Source organism: Coffea arabica, chromosome 5c, assembly GCF_036785885.1.
Source record: "Coffea arabica cultivar ET-39 chromosome 5c, Coffea Arabica ET-39 HiFi, whole genome shotgun sequence".
NCBI lineage: Eukaryota > Viridiplantae > Streptophyta > Magnoliopsida > Gentianales > Rubiaceae > Coffea > Coffea arabica.
This window is the reverse complement of record NC_092319.1, coordinates 36,225,736-36,248,618: the sequence shown is the minus strand read 5'-3', so window position 1 is coordinate 36,248,618 and position 22,883 is coordinate 36,225,736. Positions and strand designations below refer to the sequence as shown.

At 34.9% G+C, this 22,883-nt stretch overlaps 1 protein-coding gene across 2 annotated transcripts; it reads right to left on the bottom strand.

Annotated features, from left to right (window-relative positions):
- Positions 1-246: 246 nt before the first annotated feature.
- LOC113689011 (cysteine-rich receptor-like protein kinase 34) lies at positions 247-16,186 on the bottom strand. Of its 2 annotated transcripts, XM_027206839.2 has the most exons (10): positions 15,811-16,185; positions 14,504-14,542; positions 10,550-10,689; positions 9,596-10,355; positions 2,539-2,679; positions 2,331-2,455; positions 2,028-2,238; positions 1,264-1,501; positions 986-1,136; positions 247-852 (listed from the first exon to the last, which is right to left on the bottom strand). In XM_027206839.2, exons 4-10 carry the CDS (start codon positions 9,993-9,995, stop codon positions 520-522), a joined length of 1,599 nt encoding a protein of 532 aa, XP_027062640.1. In that variant the 5' UTR covers positions 9,996-10,355; positions 10,550-10,689; positions 14,504-14,542; positions 15,811-16,185; the 3' UTR covers positions 247-519. The 2 variants fall into 2 exon arrangements, with proteins under 2 accessions (XP_027062640.1, XP_071906940.1); XM_072050839.1 differs by lacking the exons at positions 9,596-10,355; positions 10,550-10,689 and having other exon boundaries at positions 15,811-16,186.
- Between the last annotated feature and the right edge of the window lie 6,697 nt (positions 16,187-22,883).

Sequence of the window (22,883 nt, the reverse complement as noted above, 5' to 3'; positions counted from 1 at the left end):
GGTTGGCATCGAGGAGGAATCATTGCTTGCATAATTTGGTACTTGAGGAGAAAACGTTTGTTCTAGGCATTTGAGTCGTGGTGCAGACTTCTACTATCCCGCACTATTTCAGATAATTCCCATCACAGTTTCTAGTTTAAGTTTATACCAAAGTATTATTTTAAACAATGACCCTATGATTAATTCTTGCTCTGATACTATGATAAAGAAGACAACAAATAGCGAAAAAATAATTGACAGACTCAGTTAGGAAGCCATCTTTGCTATATATAAGTGATAAAAGCCAACTTTGCTCAAGACATGTTGTCTATTTTTTTTAAGAAAAAAAAAATCTATAGTGCAACAACAACTTGCATTTTTCTTTCAAGCACTTCCTTAAATCCTCAAGTGTGAAGAAGCTAATTTACAACACTAGTGGAGAAAGATACCTTCCTGGTAAACAAGTCATGCAACAAACACTACAATGTGGTGCTGGTGATGCACTCAATATTCCCAACCAGAATTGGCCTATTTCTTCCCCTATCTGGGGTATGGTTCAGTAATTGATGCCTCATTTACAGAGCTTGGAATTGAAATTCTTTCGGTATTAGATTGCTCAACTTCCAGCTCTTCCACAATGCTTTCCGATCCATGGCTCCGGAAAACTGCTGGACGATGTGGAGTTGGTAGGGTAACAGAGCTACTATTGAGCATATTGACCACGGAAACCATTGTAGGCCTTTTACTGACACATTCTTCAACACATAGTAAGCCTAATTGGACACATTGAATGACTTCATTTTTGGCAAAAGAATCTCCAATACTTGAATCCAGAAGAGCTAAAGGTTCGCCACGTCTCCAATGCTTCCAAACCTTTTTGAAATAATTCAACTTATAAGGAGTTCACACATAAAAACTTCAATTTGTTCAAATCCTTGACTGCAATTGTGCAAAACCACAGAAAAATAATAAAAACAGTAGTAGAGGTTTTGCAATTCGCACTTACATAACTTACGAGGTCTTCAGAATCTTCAGATTTTTGGAAACTACTATTCTTCTTGCCTGTAACAATTTCTAAAATAACAACCCCAAAACTGAATACATCTGACTTTATCGAAAACTGGCCCCGTCTCGTATATTCAGGAGCCATGTAACCGCTGCAAGCCACAATGATTGTTATAAACAGTACTAAGATAACCCCAATGAAATGGAAGTGTAGATAATTTTCAATAAAGATTCAAAGTCATATTATGTGACAAAAGATAGTATGGGCACAAAACTTACAATGTTCCAGCAATTCTATTTGTGTTTCCTTCAGATTGATCAACTCCACAAATCTTTGCCATGCCAAAATCTGCTATCTTTGGACTCATATTTCCATCCAATAATATATTGCTTACTTTGAGATCGCGATGAACAATTCTTAGACGAGAATCCTCATGCAGATAAAGAAGTCCTTTTGCTATACCTCCAATGATATTGTAACGTCTTGACCAGTTCAACGATCGTTTATTTTCTGGATCTACACAAATTTTAACACATTTGTGTTAGCATTGAGAATTACTAATTCAATAACTCCAGAAAGCATAATCAAATAGGTAAATTACACTTTTGTTTCTTAAACTATGGACACGATCCTACTTTAGTTCTTAAACTTCAATTTTGGGCAGTCAATCCTTGAAGTGTCCAATTGGTAATACTTTAATATAATTATTTATGAAATTGTCAAAGTAAATGGAATATTTTGTCCTACTTTGATTAATACTTGCCTAATATTCCATTAGTTTTGATGATTCTATTAGCGATTGTACTAAAGTGTTACAAATCTGATATTTTAGGGATAGAGTTTCTAAAATTAAAGTTTAAAAACTTAAAGTTAGAAAGCATCTATGGTTAAGGATCAAACAAGTGGAATTCACCCTAATCAAACATTTGTCTACTGGCAATTTGTTATCTGTCATTTCCATAACATGGTCAAATCAAGTGAAATAGAACAAGATCGCATGGAACAACAAAATTACCACAAGTATATCTAGTTTCGAACTCACCAAAGAGGAAGTAGTCAAGGCTTTTGTTGGGGACAAATTCATAGATGAGTATCTTTTCTTCTCCTTCCAAGCAAAATCCCAATAGTCGAACTAGATTCCTATGTTGAAGCTTTGCGACTACTAGAATTTCATTTTTAAATTCTTCTGCACCTTGCCCTGAGCTCCTTGATAGCCTCTTAACAGCTACTTCTTGTCCATTACCAAGTACACCCTGAGTGAACATGCATATTAGAATTTGATTAAAAGGTTAAACGTGTAGATATTCGAAGTCACAAAAGCAAATTAAATATTTCATGCAGAGACCTTGTATACACGACCAAATCCACCTTCGCCAATTTTGTTATCCACAGAGAAGTTATTTGTGGCAATTTGAATTTCAGTTAAGCTATACTGTAAAGATTCGGCCATTGAGATTTCAGCAACTCCATCTACACCAGAAATAAGCAAATGTACTTGTTTTATTTGTTCATACACCTCTGAAGTGCCCGCAATATTAATCAATAAACTTTACCAGTTGGTTTCAGGGCCATCTCAACATATCTCCTCCGCGATCTTCTTTGCAGGAAAACCAAAGCAATGATTAATAGCACAATAGCAACCCCAATCAGTGAGATAGCAATTAAAGCTGCTTGTGAGAGGCTTCGCCCTTTGCCTGGATGAAAGGAAGCTTAATTTAGCTTCTAAAGTCAGCTTATAGGAGATCAAGTTTGATGAACTTCGGGTTAGTGTCACTCCGAGATAGCCTATATATTACATAGAAGGAAAGCTATGCAAAAACACGTTATTCGAAAAAATACTCTTTCAAATATTCTTTTAAAAGTGTTTCACCAACTTTTTGTGACGGATACTTCATGTCGATGGTAAAAAAAAAAAAAAAATACTTTTTAACAATCACGTTTCAATAATAACGTACTAACTGTCGAGGAGGTCAAATTCTAGTGGTTAATGATTTTTTTCTAATTCTAATGATTAAAGTTGAGATTTCAAGATTTATAGATCTCTCATTTTCTCTCCTTGCTTTGGTGCTTCTTAAATCCTACCTTTCTTTTACAAGAAAAAAATAGAAATTCAAAAAGATCCCCCTTCTTGACTTCCTTTCTATTTCTTAAATCCCACCTTTCCGTTGCATAAAAAATAAAAATGAAAACCCTAACATACTAACTATTTTTGTTATGGTTAAATAAAATTAAACTCTCCTGTAGTTTCAAAAATTTAGAAACTTAGCTCTGTGTTTGGACCACTTGTAAATGAGGCTGTCAAGACCCAACCATTGGATATAATCAAATGACAAAAATGCCCCATTTTAAAAGATTGAAAATAGAAACCAGACGAATGGGACAGCAATTTTAGGCCCAAGAACTTCTAGTAAAATGAGCCGAAGATAATTAATTACTAAATTTAGAAAAGCAAGAAGTCAAATTACCAAAAAGGTGTTTTCTTCCAGAAAAAAAAAAAGAAAGTATCAAAATAGAACAAGATAAAGGGAAAAAGAGTAGAGAACAAATATTAAGATAATGAAAAGGAAGATGCACCATTACTAGAAGAAAGAAATATAAGATAACAAACCAACGGTGTGGAAAAAGTGAAATAAAACGAGGAAAGATGAATAAGAAGAAAGCGCCCTCTTCCTCTCAAACCTTATTTTTATTTTTATTCTTATTATTTATATTTTTTATTTAAACTCAAACAAGTAGACAGCAGAGCTCTTCGTTCACCATTGACTATATAAGAACTCCCATCGCCACTAGCACCCCTTGTTCCGACGTACTAACCCCATTTCAGGTCTATTACAACTGCCACCACGACCATCATTAGCACCACCTCATTTTAATGTATCTACTCGTATTCGATTCCCTTGAGATGTCGTATTACCAAGTCATTCTCTCCATTCTAACTTTTAGCTTGCTTCGTACTCATACATACATGCCCCATGCATAAATACATGCATACATGAAGGAAATTAAAAAAAAAAAATACAATCTAACGTTTTGTGATGAAATACAATCTAACCTTTCGACAAAAAAAAAATGAAGGAAATTAAACCAAGTTATCTTAGTATTGAGTTTTCTAATTCTTTTAGTTTCTTATGTTGGTGTCTTGTTTATTTAGTTTCCATATTAGTTTAGAAAATCTTAAGTCAATTTCAAATAAATTTCGGTTTGCAATTGTGTTTGTTTAATAAGTTTGGTAGTCTATAAATGCTACTAGTCTAGTACATTGTTATTTGAAGAGAGAGTTGAGTTGAGTTGAATCTTGAGAGTGGCTTTGAAGGAAAATCTCATAGTTGATATTTATGAGTTGTCATAAATGAAAGGTTATGACTTGATATTGTTATTAGTAGGTTTTGGGTTAATAAATTGTTAAGTATTTGTTTATTTATTCTTCTTTTTTTTCCACATATTTTTATATGTGTTAAAGAATGAAACGCAATGTAGATTTTGAAAACTTAATGTACAGCATAGTTTGATAGTCTAAAATTGTGCGCTAAACGGCTAAAGCCCAGTCAATGTTCAGATGGGTCGTGTTAATTAAAGTTTGCAACTTTCTGGAGATTGTACTCTAGAGGCCCTACGGTGACTAGTGAGGTAAATATTGCATCAGTTGAGTAATGTGATAAATTAATTGGTTAGATGGCAAGTCAAGTAGATGAGTTATTTGGTTAGTTTTTGCAGCTTGGACTCTAGAGGCCCTATGGTGACTAGTGAGGCAAATATTGCATCTATTGAGTAATGTGCTAAATTAATTAATCAAATGGCAAGTCAAGTAAATAAGTTAGTTAGCAAGTGACTCATCTAGAATCCTATTTATGTACTCCAGTGATTCTAGAATGATATACTTACCCAATAGCACCCATACCCCGTAACAATCAATCTGCACAATGACTACGTCCCTTGAGGTTTGAAAAAATGACTATCATCCTCTTTGATATGAAATTTGTATAACAAGCACTTCCTCACCATCAAAAATCTAGCATCCGTTTTCCTCCTGTCCATTAAGAATGTGTGTGGAAATATCAAATTGCCATTATTACTATTATATATACTATCAGTGTATACAGTATCATTATTAAATATATAACACGTGTCATTCATCCAATCGTGATAGTGTATACACTGGTAATATCTATAAGATTCACTCTTGTAGATATTGTAACATAGAATTTTCCCAGTTTTTATGTTTTATTCTTGTCCTTTGAGGAATTCTAACAAAAAGAGCTACTGCCAAGAAAAATCATAAAATTCATGGAACATCGATCTCTTCATCACCACCATTTCTTATCTCCACCGCCTCCAAATCCCCAAATCCAAAACCTACGGCCATTCTTTTTTTTTTTTTTTTGTAAAAATGATAGGATTGTATTTCTTGGTCAAAAGTACATACAAGCGAACACAAACTCGATTCTTTACAATGTCCATTTAACATAGTAGATTGGCCATTCAGATCATTAAAAGATGAGAGACACAAGAATCCCATTGAGAAGAATTGCATAAACCCTTCAGCAGCCATATGATTCATTGGCATATAATATATCACCCTTCTTGCCCATAAAATTGCTAGGAAGTACTATCACATAACACGACTGTCCACCTTAAGTCTCTCTTCTCCATCTAGAACATCAAAGACAATGGTGGAACTTTATAGCGCAATTCTTATTGAGGAATTTGTGCTTACATTGTTCATAAGGAGATAGATGACTTGGATATTTGGATACTTGGGTTTATGATGATATTCGAGTATAATGATTTGGAGGTTTGCGGATTTGGCTATCTGGGTTTGTGATTTAGAGTTTAATTGTGGATCACTCGGCTCATTTTTTGATGTTTGATAGCTAATTGGAGACGGCAAGGGTGGCTGCTGTGAATTAAGTTAGGGTTTTGGAAGCAAGAAAAGTGTGCATTTGATTGATTTTTTCCTTCTTATCCTGATTTTTAACTTGGAATTTTGGGGTGGGTTTGGTGATCCCAAGGGATGAGGAGCTAGTGATGGTGGACGTTGGAAGTCGGGGCTCAAGGATTTAATGGGTAGACTAGCGTTTGGTGGAGATTGGTGGTGGCACCGAGTAGAAAGGGTTTCTTGCTGGCACTGAGGGAGGTTGTTGGTAGGACTTCTTCTGGAATAGGGCTTTTAATGAGATTGAGGATTGCTATGATATAACGTGATCTGGTGAAAGATGCCAAAAATGGAATCGCATAACATTTGCCATTTTTCCCTTTTTTTTTTGTAAAAATGGATTATGGTGTTTCTTTTTATATTTAATGTTTTAGTTGTCATGATTTTTTAGGGTAAATTATTTATAATTCTCTTGTGATTTTACATAATGTTAGATGACCCCCCTTAAGGTTTCAAAATAGACACGTACCGTATGGTTTTATATAAAGGAAAAAATGAACAGAGTTCACCATCTGTTACACCTTTTGATACTAATCATGCTCTAAAAGTATGTGTGATAAAATCTTAATCTTCATGTAAGCTCCTTATGGTTTGTACAAATATCTATTTTATCCTCCTATGATTTTTGCATTTATCTAAGTAATCCCCCTATACTTTTATATAAGATAGTTAAGCTATCAATTGATTTAATATTTAAGTTAGGTTACCATTAGTATTTCAATTAACGACATTATATAAGCTACTTTCCACATTATATAAAATTATTATGAGATGAAACGGGCATTTTAAAATATTAGGAGAGTCATGTGGCAATAAACAAAATCACAAGGAGGTTATATATAATTTACCCTATTTTTCATTTGTTTAGTTTAAGGCATTTTAGTCCCAAAATGACGTATTTAACATCGTATGGCATCGATTCAGACAAAGACGATGATTGCTTTTTTCTAGGGGTGGAGCTGATTCAAGCTACTCGACTCGAGCTCGATATGTACTCGATCAGAAGCTCAAGCTCGAACTCGCTTCATTGAGCTCGAGCTGCTCGTTAGAGCTATCAAGTCGAGCTCGAGCTTAGAAATTTGATACTCGAGAGCTCGACGAGCTCTATCGAGTATCACATAAAAAAATTAAAAAAAAATTATATATAAAATTACTAATATAGGTAAATAAATTCTGAGAAATTACCGGTGAGTACCCTTATCGAGTCGAGCTCGAGCTTTTTAAGGACTCGATCGAGCTCGAGCTCGAGCTCGAGCTGTGATTCTCCAATTCGATCGAGCTCGAGCTCGAGTATAAGTATATTATAGCCGAGTCGAGCTCGAGTATAGCGGTACTCGAGCTCGACTCGGCTCGAATACACCCCTACTTTTTTCTAACCTCACAGGGGGTGTAGTTGTTACTTGGTCAAACTACAAGGGGTGTACATGTAATTAACCCGTTGTAAATAGGACAATGTTCATACATTGACTGGTATTTCGGGACACTTGGCATGTCTTTTTGTTGACCAGGCAAGTTTAAGCTGTTAGTGGAGATTAATCGGTACGAACGGAAGGGGTTTCTTGTCATAAGGTTTATCAGCACACAGGATTGTTTAGTACTGTGGTCAAACTTTAAAATCTAATTTGTAATTTGGCCAAATGTCATGGGAGATAAACGCACGAAAAATCTTCCGTACTACCTTCTATTTCATTCGCTGTCTTATGTTTCGTTATATTGTCATGTATCCTTTATGAATATCCTACTTTAATCCTTTTTTTTCTTAGAATTCCAGCAACCACCAACAATGTAAAAAAATTGTAATTGACTAAAAAGCCAAAATTTAATTAAAAATTACATTTTATGAATTTTCTAATATATTTTTGTTTCTCTAGCAAATATTGGTTTTTAGTTGATATATTTTGATTTTTCATTAACCTATTAATCATCATTGGAACTCAAGAAAAATAAAAGGATTAAAATAGAATGGTGACGAATGGTACATAGCAATACAATAAAAGGTGAGGCAGAAGTTGAATAAGAAGTAGGAAAAAAGATCAATTGCGAGATAAATGTAATTAATCATTTGATTAGTGTGAATTTTAATAATTACTTTCACTATCGATGATTTAGTGCTTCACCCTCATGATCTCCTTATGCTTTTGAAAATATATCAGATTACTCCCTCTTATGCTTTCTAGTTAAGTAGATTGCTTTTTTATTGGGTTAAGCCAAGTTGAAAGAGGATAATATGGTATTTGATTGATTTCATTGCTAACATTTGTTTTGTATATTTCTTCTTTATCAATTTTTATTTTGGACCTTTAACTATAAACACACTTTCACTTTAGTCCTTAAATTTAAATTTTGGAAGCTTTATTTCCTAAAATATGAAATTTATCCCACTATAATCCTTAAAGATTATTTTTGGCCTTGACAACTAGATTTGCCACAACACAGAAGAACTTAATGGCTCGACCTTACAATATCACGTGCAACTAAAGTAAGGTAAAATTGCAATTTGAAACCACAAGGCATTGCAAGGTAAAACGTTACACCAGAGAGAGGTAAAATTAATTTATCTATGTCAATATCAGATTTCAAAGTAGCCAAAAAAATATTGCACTATAAACAAAATCTTTTACATTCATAAAATACATCCTCGATATTCTTCAATGTCTTTGTCTAAATTTGGGAAAATTAAAATGGATTCTTTTTTTTTTAACTTTTTTTAGCAGAGAAGGAGTGAAATTTGAAAAGTAGGGAGGGAGAAGGAGAATTTAATCCCAGGACTTCGATGTCACGAGGTTTTAACCTTAACCACTAGATCAAAATCATTAAAAAAAAAGTTAGAATAATAATTTCATTTTGAAAAAATTTGCAAATAAATACTATCCACATTATACATCATTAACCATTTTAATTATACACAACATTTAAATTTAGATTAACAAACTTTTGCTGTTTGATTAATCGTTAGAAAATTTTCCGTGATGTTAAAGTCTTGTATACTATTTAAATGTTTCTTGCAAATTGAATGCAAAAACTTTCTCAAATAGACTCTCTTTATGTATGTTGATCAACCAATCAAAACATAATAATAACACAATAATATGAGTTTTAAAACCATATATTAAATAACCGGCTAAATAACCAAAGAAAAACGTAACGGAGAGAAGCCCAACCCATTTTTGCACACAAAACCATCATACCTAAGGGGATTCTACAATGGCCACCATACTGTTATTTCAAAATATATTCAATTGTTAATTACTGTCTAAATGGCTGCAAGAAGGCTAAATATGTACACAATTACTGTCCTAAGAATTATGAGTCCACTTAAAATTTTTCCATAAATGACAAACGATGGTGAATGTGACTAGTATGACATGATTATGCTGAAATTAATCTTAATATCACGTATTCAACTATTGTATTAAGGTACATGGTGGTCTCCTTTAGGTGTAAATTTTCATTTGAGAATGAATCCACGGCTCTTATCCTCTATCCACATATTGTACAAACTTCAATACCATTATTTCCAATTTTAAATGCTTAAATATATATGGATTTAACAGAAGGTGTGTGGATTTAGTCCTTTTCATTGTCGACCTAGAATTTATTACATGCAAGAAATCGTAAGAATCAAGCTTGCATTCAACACCAAAAATATATGGCCATAGCAAGGCTCCAGAACTTACCTTTGGTGGAACTGGGAGGAGGACCCCCCGGAGAGTTTGGCGGCGGAGGCGATGGTGGAGAGGATACCGTATTATAGAAGCGGTAGAGCTCGTACCTAATATTACAGATTGGAAAGACTATCCTTCCTCCTCTAGTAACATTACCTGTGATGGGGATATTCACGACACCTAGCTGCCCAATAGCTTTGTTGAGGCATTTTTTGCATTCATCACCAGATAGATCTGGTGTGCACTGCACAAGGGTATACAATCTACCCGAGGAACAGTCGTCATCTTGAACTGCAACCTTTTTGCCCCGTGTACTATTTGCTGCCTGATCTACAGCGTTATAGACCAGTTTTCCCAATACCATTATGAAGTTGTTCCGGTCCGGTTCAGAGATGTTGTGTGGATTCCGCATAATCAAAAAGAAATCAAGCCTATCAACGTCGGGGAAGATTGGCTGGTTAGAAAAATATAACAAGCACTCATCATACAAAACCCAAGCAACCTTTTGATTCAGGCAATCCTTAAATACTTTTATGCTGGCATTTGCTACACATTCTTCACAAACATCAGTGTTCACATCGCCTCGACAGAGAAAGAGGCCATAGACCGTGTTAGAAGGGTCGTCGCCGGTACTAATCTTGTAGAAACCGTCGTTGTCTGTCCGGGAAGCATTCGAAGATAGAGTGTTAAGCGTGAAATTCAGATGGGTTCCGTAAATGCTACCGGTAGTACTGTTTGGATTGTATGTAGTACTAGGATCACAGAAAGACTCCTGGAAAGTGACGGGGCTAGTGAGTGTGGCACGGAAGCTAAGCAAACAAAGCATGTAACATTGCAGGTGGAACAACAAATTTCTGGAGATCATTTCGAAGGCAGGCACCAAAAGACTAAAAGGCTAGCAATCCACAATAGATTGGCAAATTAGGAGCCATATTAAGCTTTGGTTGAGAAGCATGAAAGTTGTACCTTGTACCGGCAAGGAAAACGTGTAGTCTGGAAGACTTGACTTTAGCAAGTCGGTCAACCAAGTGCTCCTAAGATCGTAGGTGGTGTGTACACTGTAATGCGCTAGATTACTCAAGGGTATGCTGGGTCTGGCACGGTACCTAAGCAAACAATGGATGTAATATTGGAAATGGAGCAACAAATTTCTGGAGAACAATTCAATGGCAGGCAACAAAAGACTAGAAAGTAAAAAGCTGCAAAATATCAGATTGGTCTATTTGAGAGCCAAAGTTTTGAACTAGTGGTGTTATGGTCTAACTACAGAGCCTAAAATTAGTGGTGTTATGATCCCGGCTACACAAGAAAATGCAAGGAACTAATCGATGTACAGGGCACATTGCCATGTTTGACGGAGGCCATCTCTAGAATCTAGAGACGGTAAATGTCACGTTGAACGGGGCCACTCATAGAATTCGTGCATGATTAAGTGAACAGTTTGAATTGTAACATCCTTTTGTGAGGCCGGGTGCAAAGTCCGAAAGATAGGATGAGTGGAATGCCCCACTTCCGATATCAAAAATGGAGGAAAGGAACAAATGAAATATAACATCCGGTCCGTTGGTTACTAATAACTTTCAATTAACCATTCTAAGCCTGTAGTTGTTGAGATGGCTCTAAAGAACAACGCAACGTCATTGTAGAGCTGGGGCATTACACCAACAATATTAAACAACGTCATTGTGGAGATAATTGGAATTTGAGTAATGCTCTAAAGAGTAAAGTGGACAATATTAAACAACGTCATTTTATGATTCTAGAATTAATTCCGATCAGGACGCTTCAGCTTTCAGTCTCTCTCTCTCTCTCTCTCTCTCTCTCTCTCTCTATAATGCCCAAAAAAAACAAAAAGAGCACAGATATATCATCATCTATGCGCTGTCACAATTTTTTACTGATAGGGTAATTCTGTGGCCGGGGGAATATCACCATTCAGTCCCTCTCACAACACTAGCAGTAGCGGTGCAATTTACTGCCTTGACAGTCCATTTTATCCTGTCACCATGGATCCCAGCTGTAATCTTCTTTCTTAGCTACACTGCTATCGCTATTGGTAGGATAGGATAGACACTAACTAGAAGAGCAGAGCAGCGACAAAACTTTCCTCTACTTTTTCACCGTCTTGCTTTCAGTTCCCCCACCTTTGATTATTCTTTCCAGATTTCCGGGCTGCTTAATAATCATTACCACTGCCCACAGTTATCAAACTCAAAATGGCCAAAAATTTCAAAACAAAAAAAAAAATATCCACAAAACTAGTAAAGTGATATCCGAGCATGCATACAAAAAGCTTAAGATTGATTGAAATTTTAAAATTAGGTTTTTTTTTTCTCTTTTTTTGGGGTGCTTCACATTTTCTGTCCCATGTTTTCTGTTCCTAAACTGCCGGAGCTATAATTGGATCTCTACTTAGTAGTTCAACACTACCAAGTAGTCGGTCAACGAAGTGCCTGGACGGGAACCATCAGCTGAATGGTCTGTAACCAGAATCCTATACGTCTTTTATGGATTTTCACGGGAGTGGAAAATTCGAGGTTGCTGACAATATTGAGCCGTTCAACACTACTGGGTTTTAACTTTGGATTATTCTTTCTAAACATTGTCAGTGTAAATCCATCTCACACTAATAAGATGCATGACACGTAAATTTTATTCAAATTTTAAATTCATTTTTAACAAATATAGCATGCACCTAAATAACAAAAAAAAAAATCTTTATGCTGATGGTGTAGAAATATCCAGCCATTTCGCCACAATAGACAGCCAATTTTATGTCCGCCGCTGCTTTTCAAATCAAGTTTGATGGCCAGTTAATTTTCTAACATATTTATTTACAATGTTGCCTGCTGCATTAGTAAGATATATTTATTTACAATGAGCCATCGGATGGCTAGTCTGTAACAAAAACTTCTATACGTCATTAAAGTATTTTGCCGGAAGTGGAAATTTGAGGATGCTAACAACATCAAAACAACGTTATTGTGGAGGATAATTATAATTCTACTAATGCTCTAAAGAATAAATTCGACCCAAATTTAAATAAAAAAAAAAAAAAAAAGTTGACCCAAATTGAATCTCTATATTGTAGTTCAACACTGGTTTTAAGAAAGAGTTCTCTAAATATAGTTCAAAGGGGAAATGATACAGAGCCTCGTGGAAATTTGATGGAAAAATAACCTCTAAAATATATTTATTTGAAATACCAGTATTACCTTTATTTAAACATTGATTCAAACAATGACCAGACCATCTTACATAAAATTATAGGAGAATTATGTAGATAAATGCAAAATCTATAGAGGATTAAAATGGATATTCATACAAATCATACAGGACATTAAGTATACATAATTATTTCGTCACATGCATTTTTTGAGCACTTCTGTTCAATCACTATAGCCATTGATATTTTCTGTCTATTTATCATATCCCATGAAATTATAGGGCGTTATGAGTTGTCGCGCCCCATTTTTCGCGATGGAAAAAGAAAGTGTTTATAAAAAGATGTGATTTATTAATAATAAATGAAAAAGAACCTAGAATGGGACTTAAAAGAATGCGACAATTTGGGTCCAAAATTTAGTCTAAAAGGGTTTTTAAGAAAAAATAGGAGTCGCCACTTGGTATTGAATTTGGGTGTACCAAGTCACCCCAAAAATATATTTTTTGATGAAAATAAGATTAAATAAAAATTCTTTTGACAACTCCAGATCTTCGAAAAAAAAACAAGAGAAAATGGGTTCAGGAGTCACGATTGAAGAAAGGGAAGGCAAATGTTCGATTAAATCAAACCTAAGGCACCCTTTCAACCTAGTCTAAGCTAGTTGCAAGATTTAGTCAAAATTTTCCTAATCTAACCCTTAATTTTATCTTATTTGGATGTTTCCTATATGGATGCAAATCTAAATTTATAGAGTATCAAAAGGGTCAAAATATCCATTCAAGGGTTTAATCGAACCAATCGCATTAATTGCGAAGACCAAAATGATTCCTTGAAAGTGTCACGAGTATGCGAATGATGAAATGAAAATAAAAGAAAATAAATTAAATTATATACATATATATAAGTGATCAAAGAAAAAGGGAATGCAACATAAAGGGTACGGGAGGCAAAAACTCGTGACATAATTTTCTTACACATGGATTGATAGGGTATTTAAACTAAAAAGTTATAATCACTCATTTCCCATGTTTGAAAATAATTATCCTAACATGAACAAGCAAATGAACTAGCTTAAATGAGATACAATTCTAAATGACATGATTAGCACCTATAGAGGGTAGGGGATAATATAGTAGGGATTATCATACGAATGAGAAAAGATCCTAAAAATGAAAATATGCATGAAAATGTAGTGAATAACACACAAAAATGAATCTAGCGCAAGACGACCTAAAGGGTCTAGCGTTGGACTAGCCCATTTCTAAAAATCCTTACTAGCATTGGACTAGCAAGTAAGCGGAGGGAAAAGCCACAACTAGCGTTGGACTAGTGTGGTGACGTCATGCATTAACAATTCATAGTGAAACAAATAAACACATAAATTAAAACAAATAAACACATAAGAGCACGTAGCACATAACACGTAAACATAATATCTAGATGCCAAAATCCTAAGAAAAGCGGATAAAACACATAACACATAAGCCACATAAACACGCAACCTATCTATTACATCGGGGAGCGCCTAACTACAATTCTAAAAGGGAAAAATATAATAAAACAAATTTAATTATCCTATCTATTACATTTTTTAGGTATTTAAATGCCTCTCAAATAATTATAAAATTAACTAAACAAACATAAAAAAATTTTAAATGAACATTCAAATCAAATAAACAAAGCATATAAAAATATATAAACACATAGGAGCACATAGGAGCACGTAATTGACATTGAAATAATAATAGGGGTACCTCTCTTTTGAAGTGGTGACTAAATGGAGTCAAATTGCCCTATTTGTATTCAAAATGAACAAAAGAATCATGGCACCAATTTAATTGAAAAAAAGTAATAATAATAATGAAAATTCACCTTAATATGTCAAACGTAAATAAATTTAAGAATATCTAAAAATTATAAGTTAAACATACTCAAAAGTAACATAATTAGCTATTAAAGAAAAGAAACAATCGTAATAAAGAGAGTCAAAATTCATCAGAGACTGAATTGCAAAAATGAAAAAAACTTTTGGGGATAAAAATTATATTTTTCTAAAGTTTAGAGGTCAAAATTAATTAAAAGATAAAATTCAGGGACCAAAGTGCAATTAATTTAAGGACCTACATGCAAGCAATTTAAAATGATCTGGGCCGCAGTGAAACTACTCCAAAGATCAGGGGCTAAAGTGCAAGTTCGTTTCTGATTTGGGCAAGAAAAAGGCCATAGGGCCATCATTTTATTTATTTCTGGGCCAAAAACTACCTAAGCCCAACCGAGATCCAAAAGGAACGAGCAGGCCAGCCCGTCTTTTTATCTCTCAAGCCCAACGGAAACCCAAAAGAGATCAACCAAAACCCATTTTTAAAACCCAACCAAAACTAACTCTTGGCCCAACCGAAATAAAAACATTAGCCCAAATCATTTGTTTTTCTTCTTTTCTTCTTTTTTTTTTCTTTTCTTTCTTTCTTCTTCCTCCACCTTCAGCCGTTTCTTTTTCCTTCTTCTTCAGCCAGCTGAGGAAGCTTCAGCTGGCGGGCATGGCGGCCGCAGGTGGCGCCACCGCCACCGGCGGACCGTCGCCGGCCACCGGCGACTTTTCCGGTCGCCAAAATTTCTCAAAATACACCTCCCCACTCCATTTTTCGCGTAGGTTTCATTTCCGGGCTTAGTTTTAACAAAAATTGACCCTAAAGTGGTCAAAATAGCAAAAGACAGCCCAGTTTTATTTTTTTTCAAATCACCGTATCTTTCACCAAAAATCATAAAAATTATAGTACAACACTCCTTATGATTCCTACAATACAACTATGATTTTGATTTGACAAGAAAACAACATAAAAAGGCTAAATTAAAGCAAAACAGCCCCTAAATTTCATTTTTCTTTTGTTGCATTTTCACAAACACTTGACATGCATTCATGGGCCCGTTTCTTTTTTTCTTAGTTCTGTGCATGACTTGTCCCAAAAACTCAGCAACCCAACAACCAAAGAAACCAGCAAAAGCAAAAGAAAATTAAACAATGAAGCATGGATTTAATGTGCTAAACAAAACTAAAAATTACCTCAATGTAGGTGGCAATTCCCTTGGTTGAAGTTTCTGATGCAATTTCCAAGCCTTGACCGATAGCTGCCTTTTCCCTTTTTTGTGTTTGGATTTTGTGGAAGAAAATGTGTAGAAGGAGCCCCTTTTTTTTTTTTGTTCCTCTTGTCTGATGAGGGAGAGAGCCGAGAGAGAGGAAATTGAGCCAAAAAGGTGGAGTCTTTTTTTTTTCCTCCTCTTTTTCAAGAGAGAGCCGAGAGGGACTTGTAGCAAAAATGGAGCTTGTGTGCTGAATCTTCCAAAATGATGATTTCTCAATTAATGAAAAGATCAGTCCATGGACATTGAGTGTGAAATGGGTTAATAGTTAATTTGGTGAAGCAAAATGATCAAAATGATTTTTTGATTTTTTTTGTTTTGTTTTTTTTTTTCTTTTCGTAAAGCAAACCTGCAAAAATGAGAAAATGCATATTAAAATGCAAGAAAATAAATAATTTATTAAATAGAAAAATCTTAATAAAATATTAAAAATTGACAAAAATTTGGTGTCTACAGGGGATATTTTGAAATCTAAGGGGAATCATGTGCCAATGAAAAACCAAGGGAGGTTATGTGTAATTTACGACAAGATCATGTAAAGTCTGTCACATTTTAATTGGACTAAAACTTTCCATATCAAGGATAAGATCAAGGATGTGTCGAACTCAATCAGGGCTAGCTAAATACGACAGACGGACCCATATTAAGACTGTTGTGGATGATTTCTCTAGTGATTTGGGTAAAGATTTTGAAAGGATTAAAACGGCGATTGAAGAGTTCACATTTGTATATTTTTCTAACTTCGAAGACAACACCAAATAAAAAATACAAAAAAAAAAGTAATTTTGGCAAATGTAGAGCTAAATCTATGATTTGCAGGCTCCAATTGAGGGAGAGAAGAGAAAAGGAAAAATGGAAAAAAAAAAAAAGAGAGAAGAAATGGAGAGAGACAGAGAGAGTCAGAGAGAGAGAGAGAGAGAAATTGGCTTAAACCTGCCTTAGTTATAGTCGCTTTTACTTTTGCCCTGACTGTTTGTTAAAAGAGTTTTTGGTTAGTATATATGGATCATGTGATTATTTTCAGGCCATAAGTGGTTGAAATTAGTGATTTCGATCATATTAGACCTTTTATACTTTTATGAGGAAAGTAAAATCAGCATTTTAAATTTAAGGAACGACAAAATTCCACTGGCGAATTCGAAGGTATATTTTGGATGATTTTCCTTCTATATATAAAACATGAGGCATGGTTTTAGTGTTAAAATTTTTTATCATCTTTTATTTTTCCAAAAGTAAAGATTTACTATAGATAACTACTAAAATTCAATAACTTCCAATAATTTCTGATAATTTCTTTTTTATCTGTTATTTCTTTGGCAAAAAAAAATAATAATCATACTTCTTTTGTATTTTTGTTTGCAACAAAAAATATAAAAGTTATAATAACTTCCACTAGCATTAATAAATATAACTTAATTTTTTATTAATTTGCACACCATACGGCATGATTTTTCCATTGATCTTTCTGTATATAAAGCATGAGCCATGCAGGGGTGGAGCTAGAAAAAAATTCAATGGGGGCAAATTTAAAATGTTAAATTATGCTACTTTCAAATTTTAAATCCCTATCAAAATTCTTAATAAAGTTTTATCTATTTGTGAAGGTGAAATAACAAGAGAGCTAGCAATTTTTACAAATTTATGTGTGTTGAGAAAAAAAAAAAAAAAAGACAGCAACTTTTCGAATGGATTTGTATGGTGAGAGCAAATTGGACAAGAGTGAGAAGAAGAATAAAGATAAAGTTGAATCTTTGGTGATTGGTTTTTATTTATATGTGAGAGGTGAAATGAGTTATTTATTATTTTTAATCAATCCTCTTGGAGTAGACAAAGTGATAAAAAAAGAATAATATTACTTAAATATGTTTTAAAAAAAACTAAAATCTTGTTAAAAAGCAGTGGGGCAATATTCTCTAATTATAGGGGTAAAGGTATGAACTTGTATGTGTCAAATTCGAACCAGTGTTTGCAACATCTTCGAGCACCATAAAACTAAGCCTCAACCCCTATTAGATTATACTACAGCCCACACCATCCCATCACTTATCTCAATATTAGGGATTCATTCGATCAGCAATCTTACCCTTCAATTGTCAATCATAAAGGGCCGACACTAAATTCTAGAGATGGCAAAATGGGCAAATTGATGGGTATAAATGAAATTAGATTCGTATCAAACCCAATCTCAAAACTAGAAAATCCATCCTGTCTAAAGGATGGGTAACCCATTGAAATTTGGGACAGATTGCTATCACCACTAAATCCTAACTCAAGGGTTCAACCGATCAAACTATGGAGACTACATCACTAAGGAATTCGCAAATCCAGACTACAAGGGAGCTCTCCATAAGTGCTGTGCTCTAGCTGACGAACAAGGCTGTTGGCTAAACACATTTTTCATAGTGGCCATTTGACTTGAAGATCCTAAATCATATCTTGGATAAATAGACACTTAACATATCCAAAATCATGCATTAGATTCAAGATTGAGCCGCTAAAATTCTTTAACAACTAACCTTCGATTCCAAAAGAATTATTTCCCACATTGGTTCGAAAACTAGAGAAAGAGTCCTTAATATGTAAGTGAGGACCCAAAACCTAATAATTTAAACTTTCTAGTCAATGATGGATTCCTGACTTAATTACATACTGGGTCTTTTTGGTGAACTCTCCCTGGTGTTTCCCCGAATCTTCTAATTGCGAGATTGGACTACTCATAGGCAAGTGAATTTTTCTCAGAGTTGGATCAGAGAACATCTCTTCTTGGTGGTGGGCTAAAGTGCCAAGGAGATTGGCTAGTGTTGGACTAAATATGTCATGGGTTGGCAGGAGCTTGGAACCCAATTTGGATATTGAAAGAAAAGTGGGTCTATGATTGAGAGAGAGATGACCTTGGACGTTAATGTGGGTTTGCATTGAGATTTGAAGTGTGCTTGAAGAAGAGCTTATCTTGTTGGTGATAGACTGAAGTGCCAAGAAGTTTAGCTACTGTTAGACCGAGTATGCCATGGATTGGCCGGGTTTGAAATCCAGTTTGGATGTTGAAGAATATTGGATCTATGATTGGTAGAGGAAATGACATAGATGTTATGGTGGAATTGCGTTGAGTATTAAAGTATCTTGAAAAAGAACTTGTTACTCATGAAGAGGGAGATTATTAGACTCATGAATAAAGAATTATGTTTCACGTTAGTTTGAGAAAGAGAGAAAGAGTCCTTAATATGTAAATGAGGGCCTGAAACCCAGCGGTTTAACCTTTTTCATCAATGTTAGGTTCTTAACTTACATATTTGGTCTTTTTAGCAGGCTCACTTGAGTGTTTCTCCCTAACAAGTTTGTTGTGATTCAACTGCTGAACAAACATGTTTCAAAGTATACAACAATTTAATGACAAATAATGAAAAATGTTTATCCCTAACAAGTTTGTTGTGATCTAGCCGCAAAATAAACGTCTCAAAGTGTACAACAATTTAATGACAAATAAACTACAAACATGAAAATAAACGAGACACAAGATTTTTGTGAGATCATAATAACTTGAACCTAAATCCAACCCTTGTATAATTTTTCTTATCTCTTGAGTGTTTCTCCCTAACAAGTTTGTTGTGGTTCAACTGTGAAACAAACATGTTTCAAATTATACAACAATTTAATGACAAATGAGGAAAAGTGTTTCTCCCTAACAATTTTGTTTTGATCCAGCTGCGAAACAAACATGTCTCAAAGTCTATAACAATTTAATGACAAATAAACTACAAATATGAAAATAAATGAGACAAAAGATTATTATGAGATTACAACAATTTGAACCTAAACCTAACCCGTATATAATTTTTCTCACCTCCCAAGAGCTTTCTCTCACCTCATGTATAAGGCTACATAATGCCAACAATACCTTCTCCGGTGGACTCTCCGATGGGCAAGGGAAATAGGAAAATTGCAATGTGACTAGCTTGAGGGAAGATAAGAAGTCTCCAGGCATCAATTTGGTTCCTTCACGGTTGTCGGCAGCCTCATCTGAATAATCCTGTTAGGTGAAGTTCTGAAAAAAAAAGAAAAAAAAATGCCATAGTCGGTTTGGCAGCAGATGCATGAACTTCCACTCCAGTCTGGACCGATAAAGCTACATACAGAATCTGTTTTATCTTTTGAAAGATTCAAGGACGCCATTTTTGTTTATCACTGCTGTAGCATCTTTCTACACTTGATGCCACAATAATCAATTTCTGAGACTCCATTGCATTACCTTTTGAGTTCTCAAATGATGCGCCTATTTGGTTTAGGGGGAATACAGGTGAAAATTCAATTTTCTTGTTACCAAATACATTGAATTATTATTGAAGCCTACAGTCAATTGCATCTAAGAAGCCCTTGCCTTTTCCCCATTAACTTAGAATTATCAAATTCTATCTTCCAACTAACAAGGGAACCAACCAACCAATTCAAGTTCTAATCCAACATCCAAGTGATCTTAGCTAGTTTCAGTTCTGGTTTTGAAAAATCGGAAGTATGGACCAGAAAAGAAGTGGAAGTAGGAAATTATTGGACGGTAAAGAAGATAGAATCAGTGAACTTCCCGAAAGTGTTTTGAGTCGCATCCTATCCCGTTTACCAATAGAGGATGCTGTTAGAACTAGTGTTGATAAATGGGAGTACAAATGGACTTCCATTTACAACTTAACCTTTGATGAAGGAAAGAGTTTTCGATACTCGCACAAGTGAGGCAAATGGAAGCGCAGAAGGAGCCTAAAAAGACAGATTTTATGGACTTTGTGGACAGAGTGCTTCCTCTTTCTAAGAATTCATCTATCAAAGAGTGTCACCTCTTGTTTCTAGATGCCTATGATCCATTCCGTTTGAAAACTTGGATCACCGCTGCTCTAAGAGCTAATGTCCCGAGGCTTTGTATTTCATACGAAGGGAACTTAGTATTTCCCCGTTGGTTTTTCACATTTGATTCTCTGACGAGATTGAAACTCAAACTCTGCAAGTTTAAAATTCCAATGACCATATGTAATTCAAACCATCGAACTTTGGATATCCATGATATTGAATTCCAGAACGCTGACCCTTCTAGCCATATTTCTTACCTACTCTGTCATTGAAGAGTTTCTGTCATCAGATTGCTAATGGAGGAATGTGAATAAGCTTAAAACACAGACACCAATGCTTGCTAGGTTCGAGATGACAGGCTCCATCTTTGAACATCTGTGAACGTGCAAATGACGGAACAACTGACAGGAAAATAGAGATTTGTAGGGGCAACCTTGCAAATTTCAAATGTAGTGTTGATAAGTTCGCCAATATCTATTTTTCTAGCCTATCAAGAATTGTTGATGCATCTCTAGAGTATTTGGAGCCTGAAATGAATGACAATATTAACCAAAGAAGCGAGACAGGTGTTCGAGCCTGTATGATCTTGACAAGATTCTCTGTTTTCATCAGCTTCCTGGAACTATCTACTGATCTGGTCGGGGTAAAGATTCCCCCTTATGCCAGTTTCTAAATCTCACCTCAAGCAAAATTGTTCATTTATAGTTCTTCAGAATTTAATTTTGCAATTACCTCTTGCTATTCTCTTTCATTATTCACGCAATTTGAGTTTGTAGATAAGAATATAGAGGCAAGTAACAGGCTCAGTCTACGATTTATCATGACTCATGACGTCTTGCCATTCTGATAAATGATTAGCTTCATGATGTACATGATCTTGCTAGAAAATACCCCTATGCCTTTTTCTTGTGTTGTATCTTGACTGATGCTTATGGCTGTAAATAAGTCTAATCAAACCAAACATCAAACTATTCAAACTTCTTTGATTATTGTAAAAAGCTTGAAATTGTTTTTGAGCTTGCTTTATTTATTTATCAAGCTGATCTCAAATGAGGTTTTACGAAGGCAAGCTCGAGCAGGTTGCGTTTTCTTATCTACAAATTCTAATTTTTCATTTTTATACTTTGAAAGTTGATGCTATTCAAGTTTGACTTGATTAGTTAGCGAACCAATTCTAAACAATCTCTTATTGAGCTAAACTAGTTTCAAGTATGGAGTAGGTTGGTTCACCTTTCAGCCCTTCTAATGCTAGCCTAATTGCCCGATCTCCTCAAGGTACTTGCTGGTGCGTATCCGCAATGTCCTCCTCTTTTCTTTTATGAGCTTGCCCACCTCAAAGTGTATTCAGCAAGTATTCCAATTCAGTGTGATGCAGCACTCATGAAGATGGCACCAGGTCTTGAATCACTTACATTTGCTGGGGGTAAAATAAAGATTACCATTTCCACGCTCCTGAAAGTCTTTTTTTTTTGCAGACTTCGTTAACTTTTGTGTTTATGTGCTTTGGTGGTTCCTTAATGTTTAACCTGTAGTCCTATTCATTGTCTTCCTTGTTTAACTTCATTAAACAGGAATTTTCGAGGCAAGCTGCTGATGACTACGATCAAATTCAATTGTTGCCTGGATATCTATCTTTCCTCGAGGTAATCAAACTGGTATATTCGTACATTCATAAGCCAACGGAGAGTACTTTGGTGAAATTTTTTCTGCGGAATGCTGTAAAGCTTAAGGAGCTGTTGATTTATTCACAGCATGAGGGGCATAAGGTGGATGAAGTTAGAGATCATCTGCTAATGTTTATCCAATCCCTTAATTGGAGAACTCTAAGAGCTCTAAGAGTTTAATTGCGAGGAGAACTCCAAGAGCCTTATTTTAATTATGGGCCAATTCCGGTGATTGCAGGTTAATGAAGCTTGCTACTAGCCCACTGAACACTTGTCACCACAAGTAACTGGACAAATTAAAGGGAAATGAAAACTTTTCACCAAGATGACTAGAACAAAATTATGCATTCATTTTTCCATCACAATTAGGGGTATCAAGTGGGCCTGACGAGTTAGATTTGACAAGTCCAAGTTTGGCTTATAAAAATACAGTACTTGGTGTGTTTGGATTGTAAGTTATTTGAAATATTTTTACTGTAGCACTTTTTGTGATGTGATG

Excerpts from the sequence above, each read along its gene's own strand:
- LOC113689011 (XM_027206839.2), bottom strand. The coding sequence starts at position 9,995 with ATGCGGAATCCACACAACATCTCTGAACCGGACCGGAACAACTTCATA. Across the intron at positions 2,456-2,538 it reads GATGGCCCTGAAACCAACTG|ATGGAGTTGCTGAAATCTCA; the intron begins GTAAAGTTTATT and ends TTTCTGGTGTAG. Across the intron at positions 853-985 it reads CTGAAGACCTCGTAAGTTAT|GTTTGGAAGCATTGGAGACG; the intron begins GTAAGTGCGAAT and ends TATTTCAAAAAG.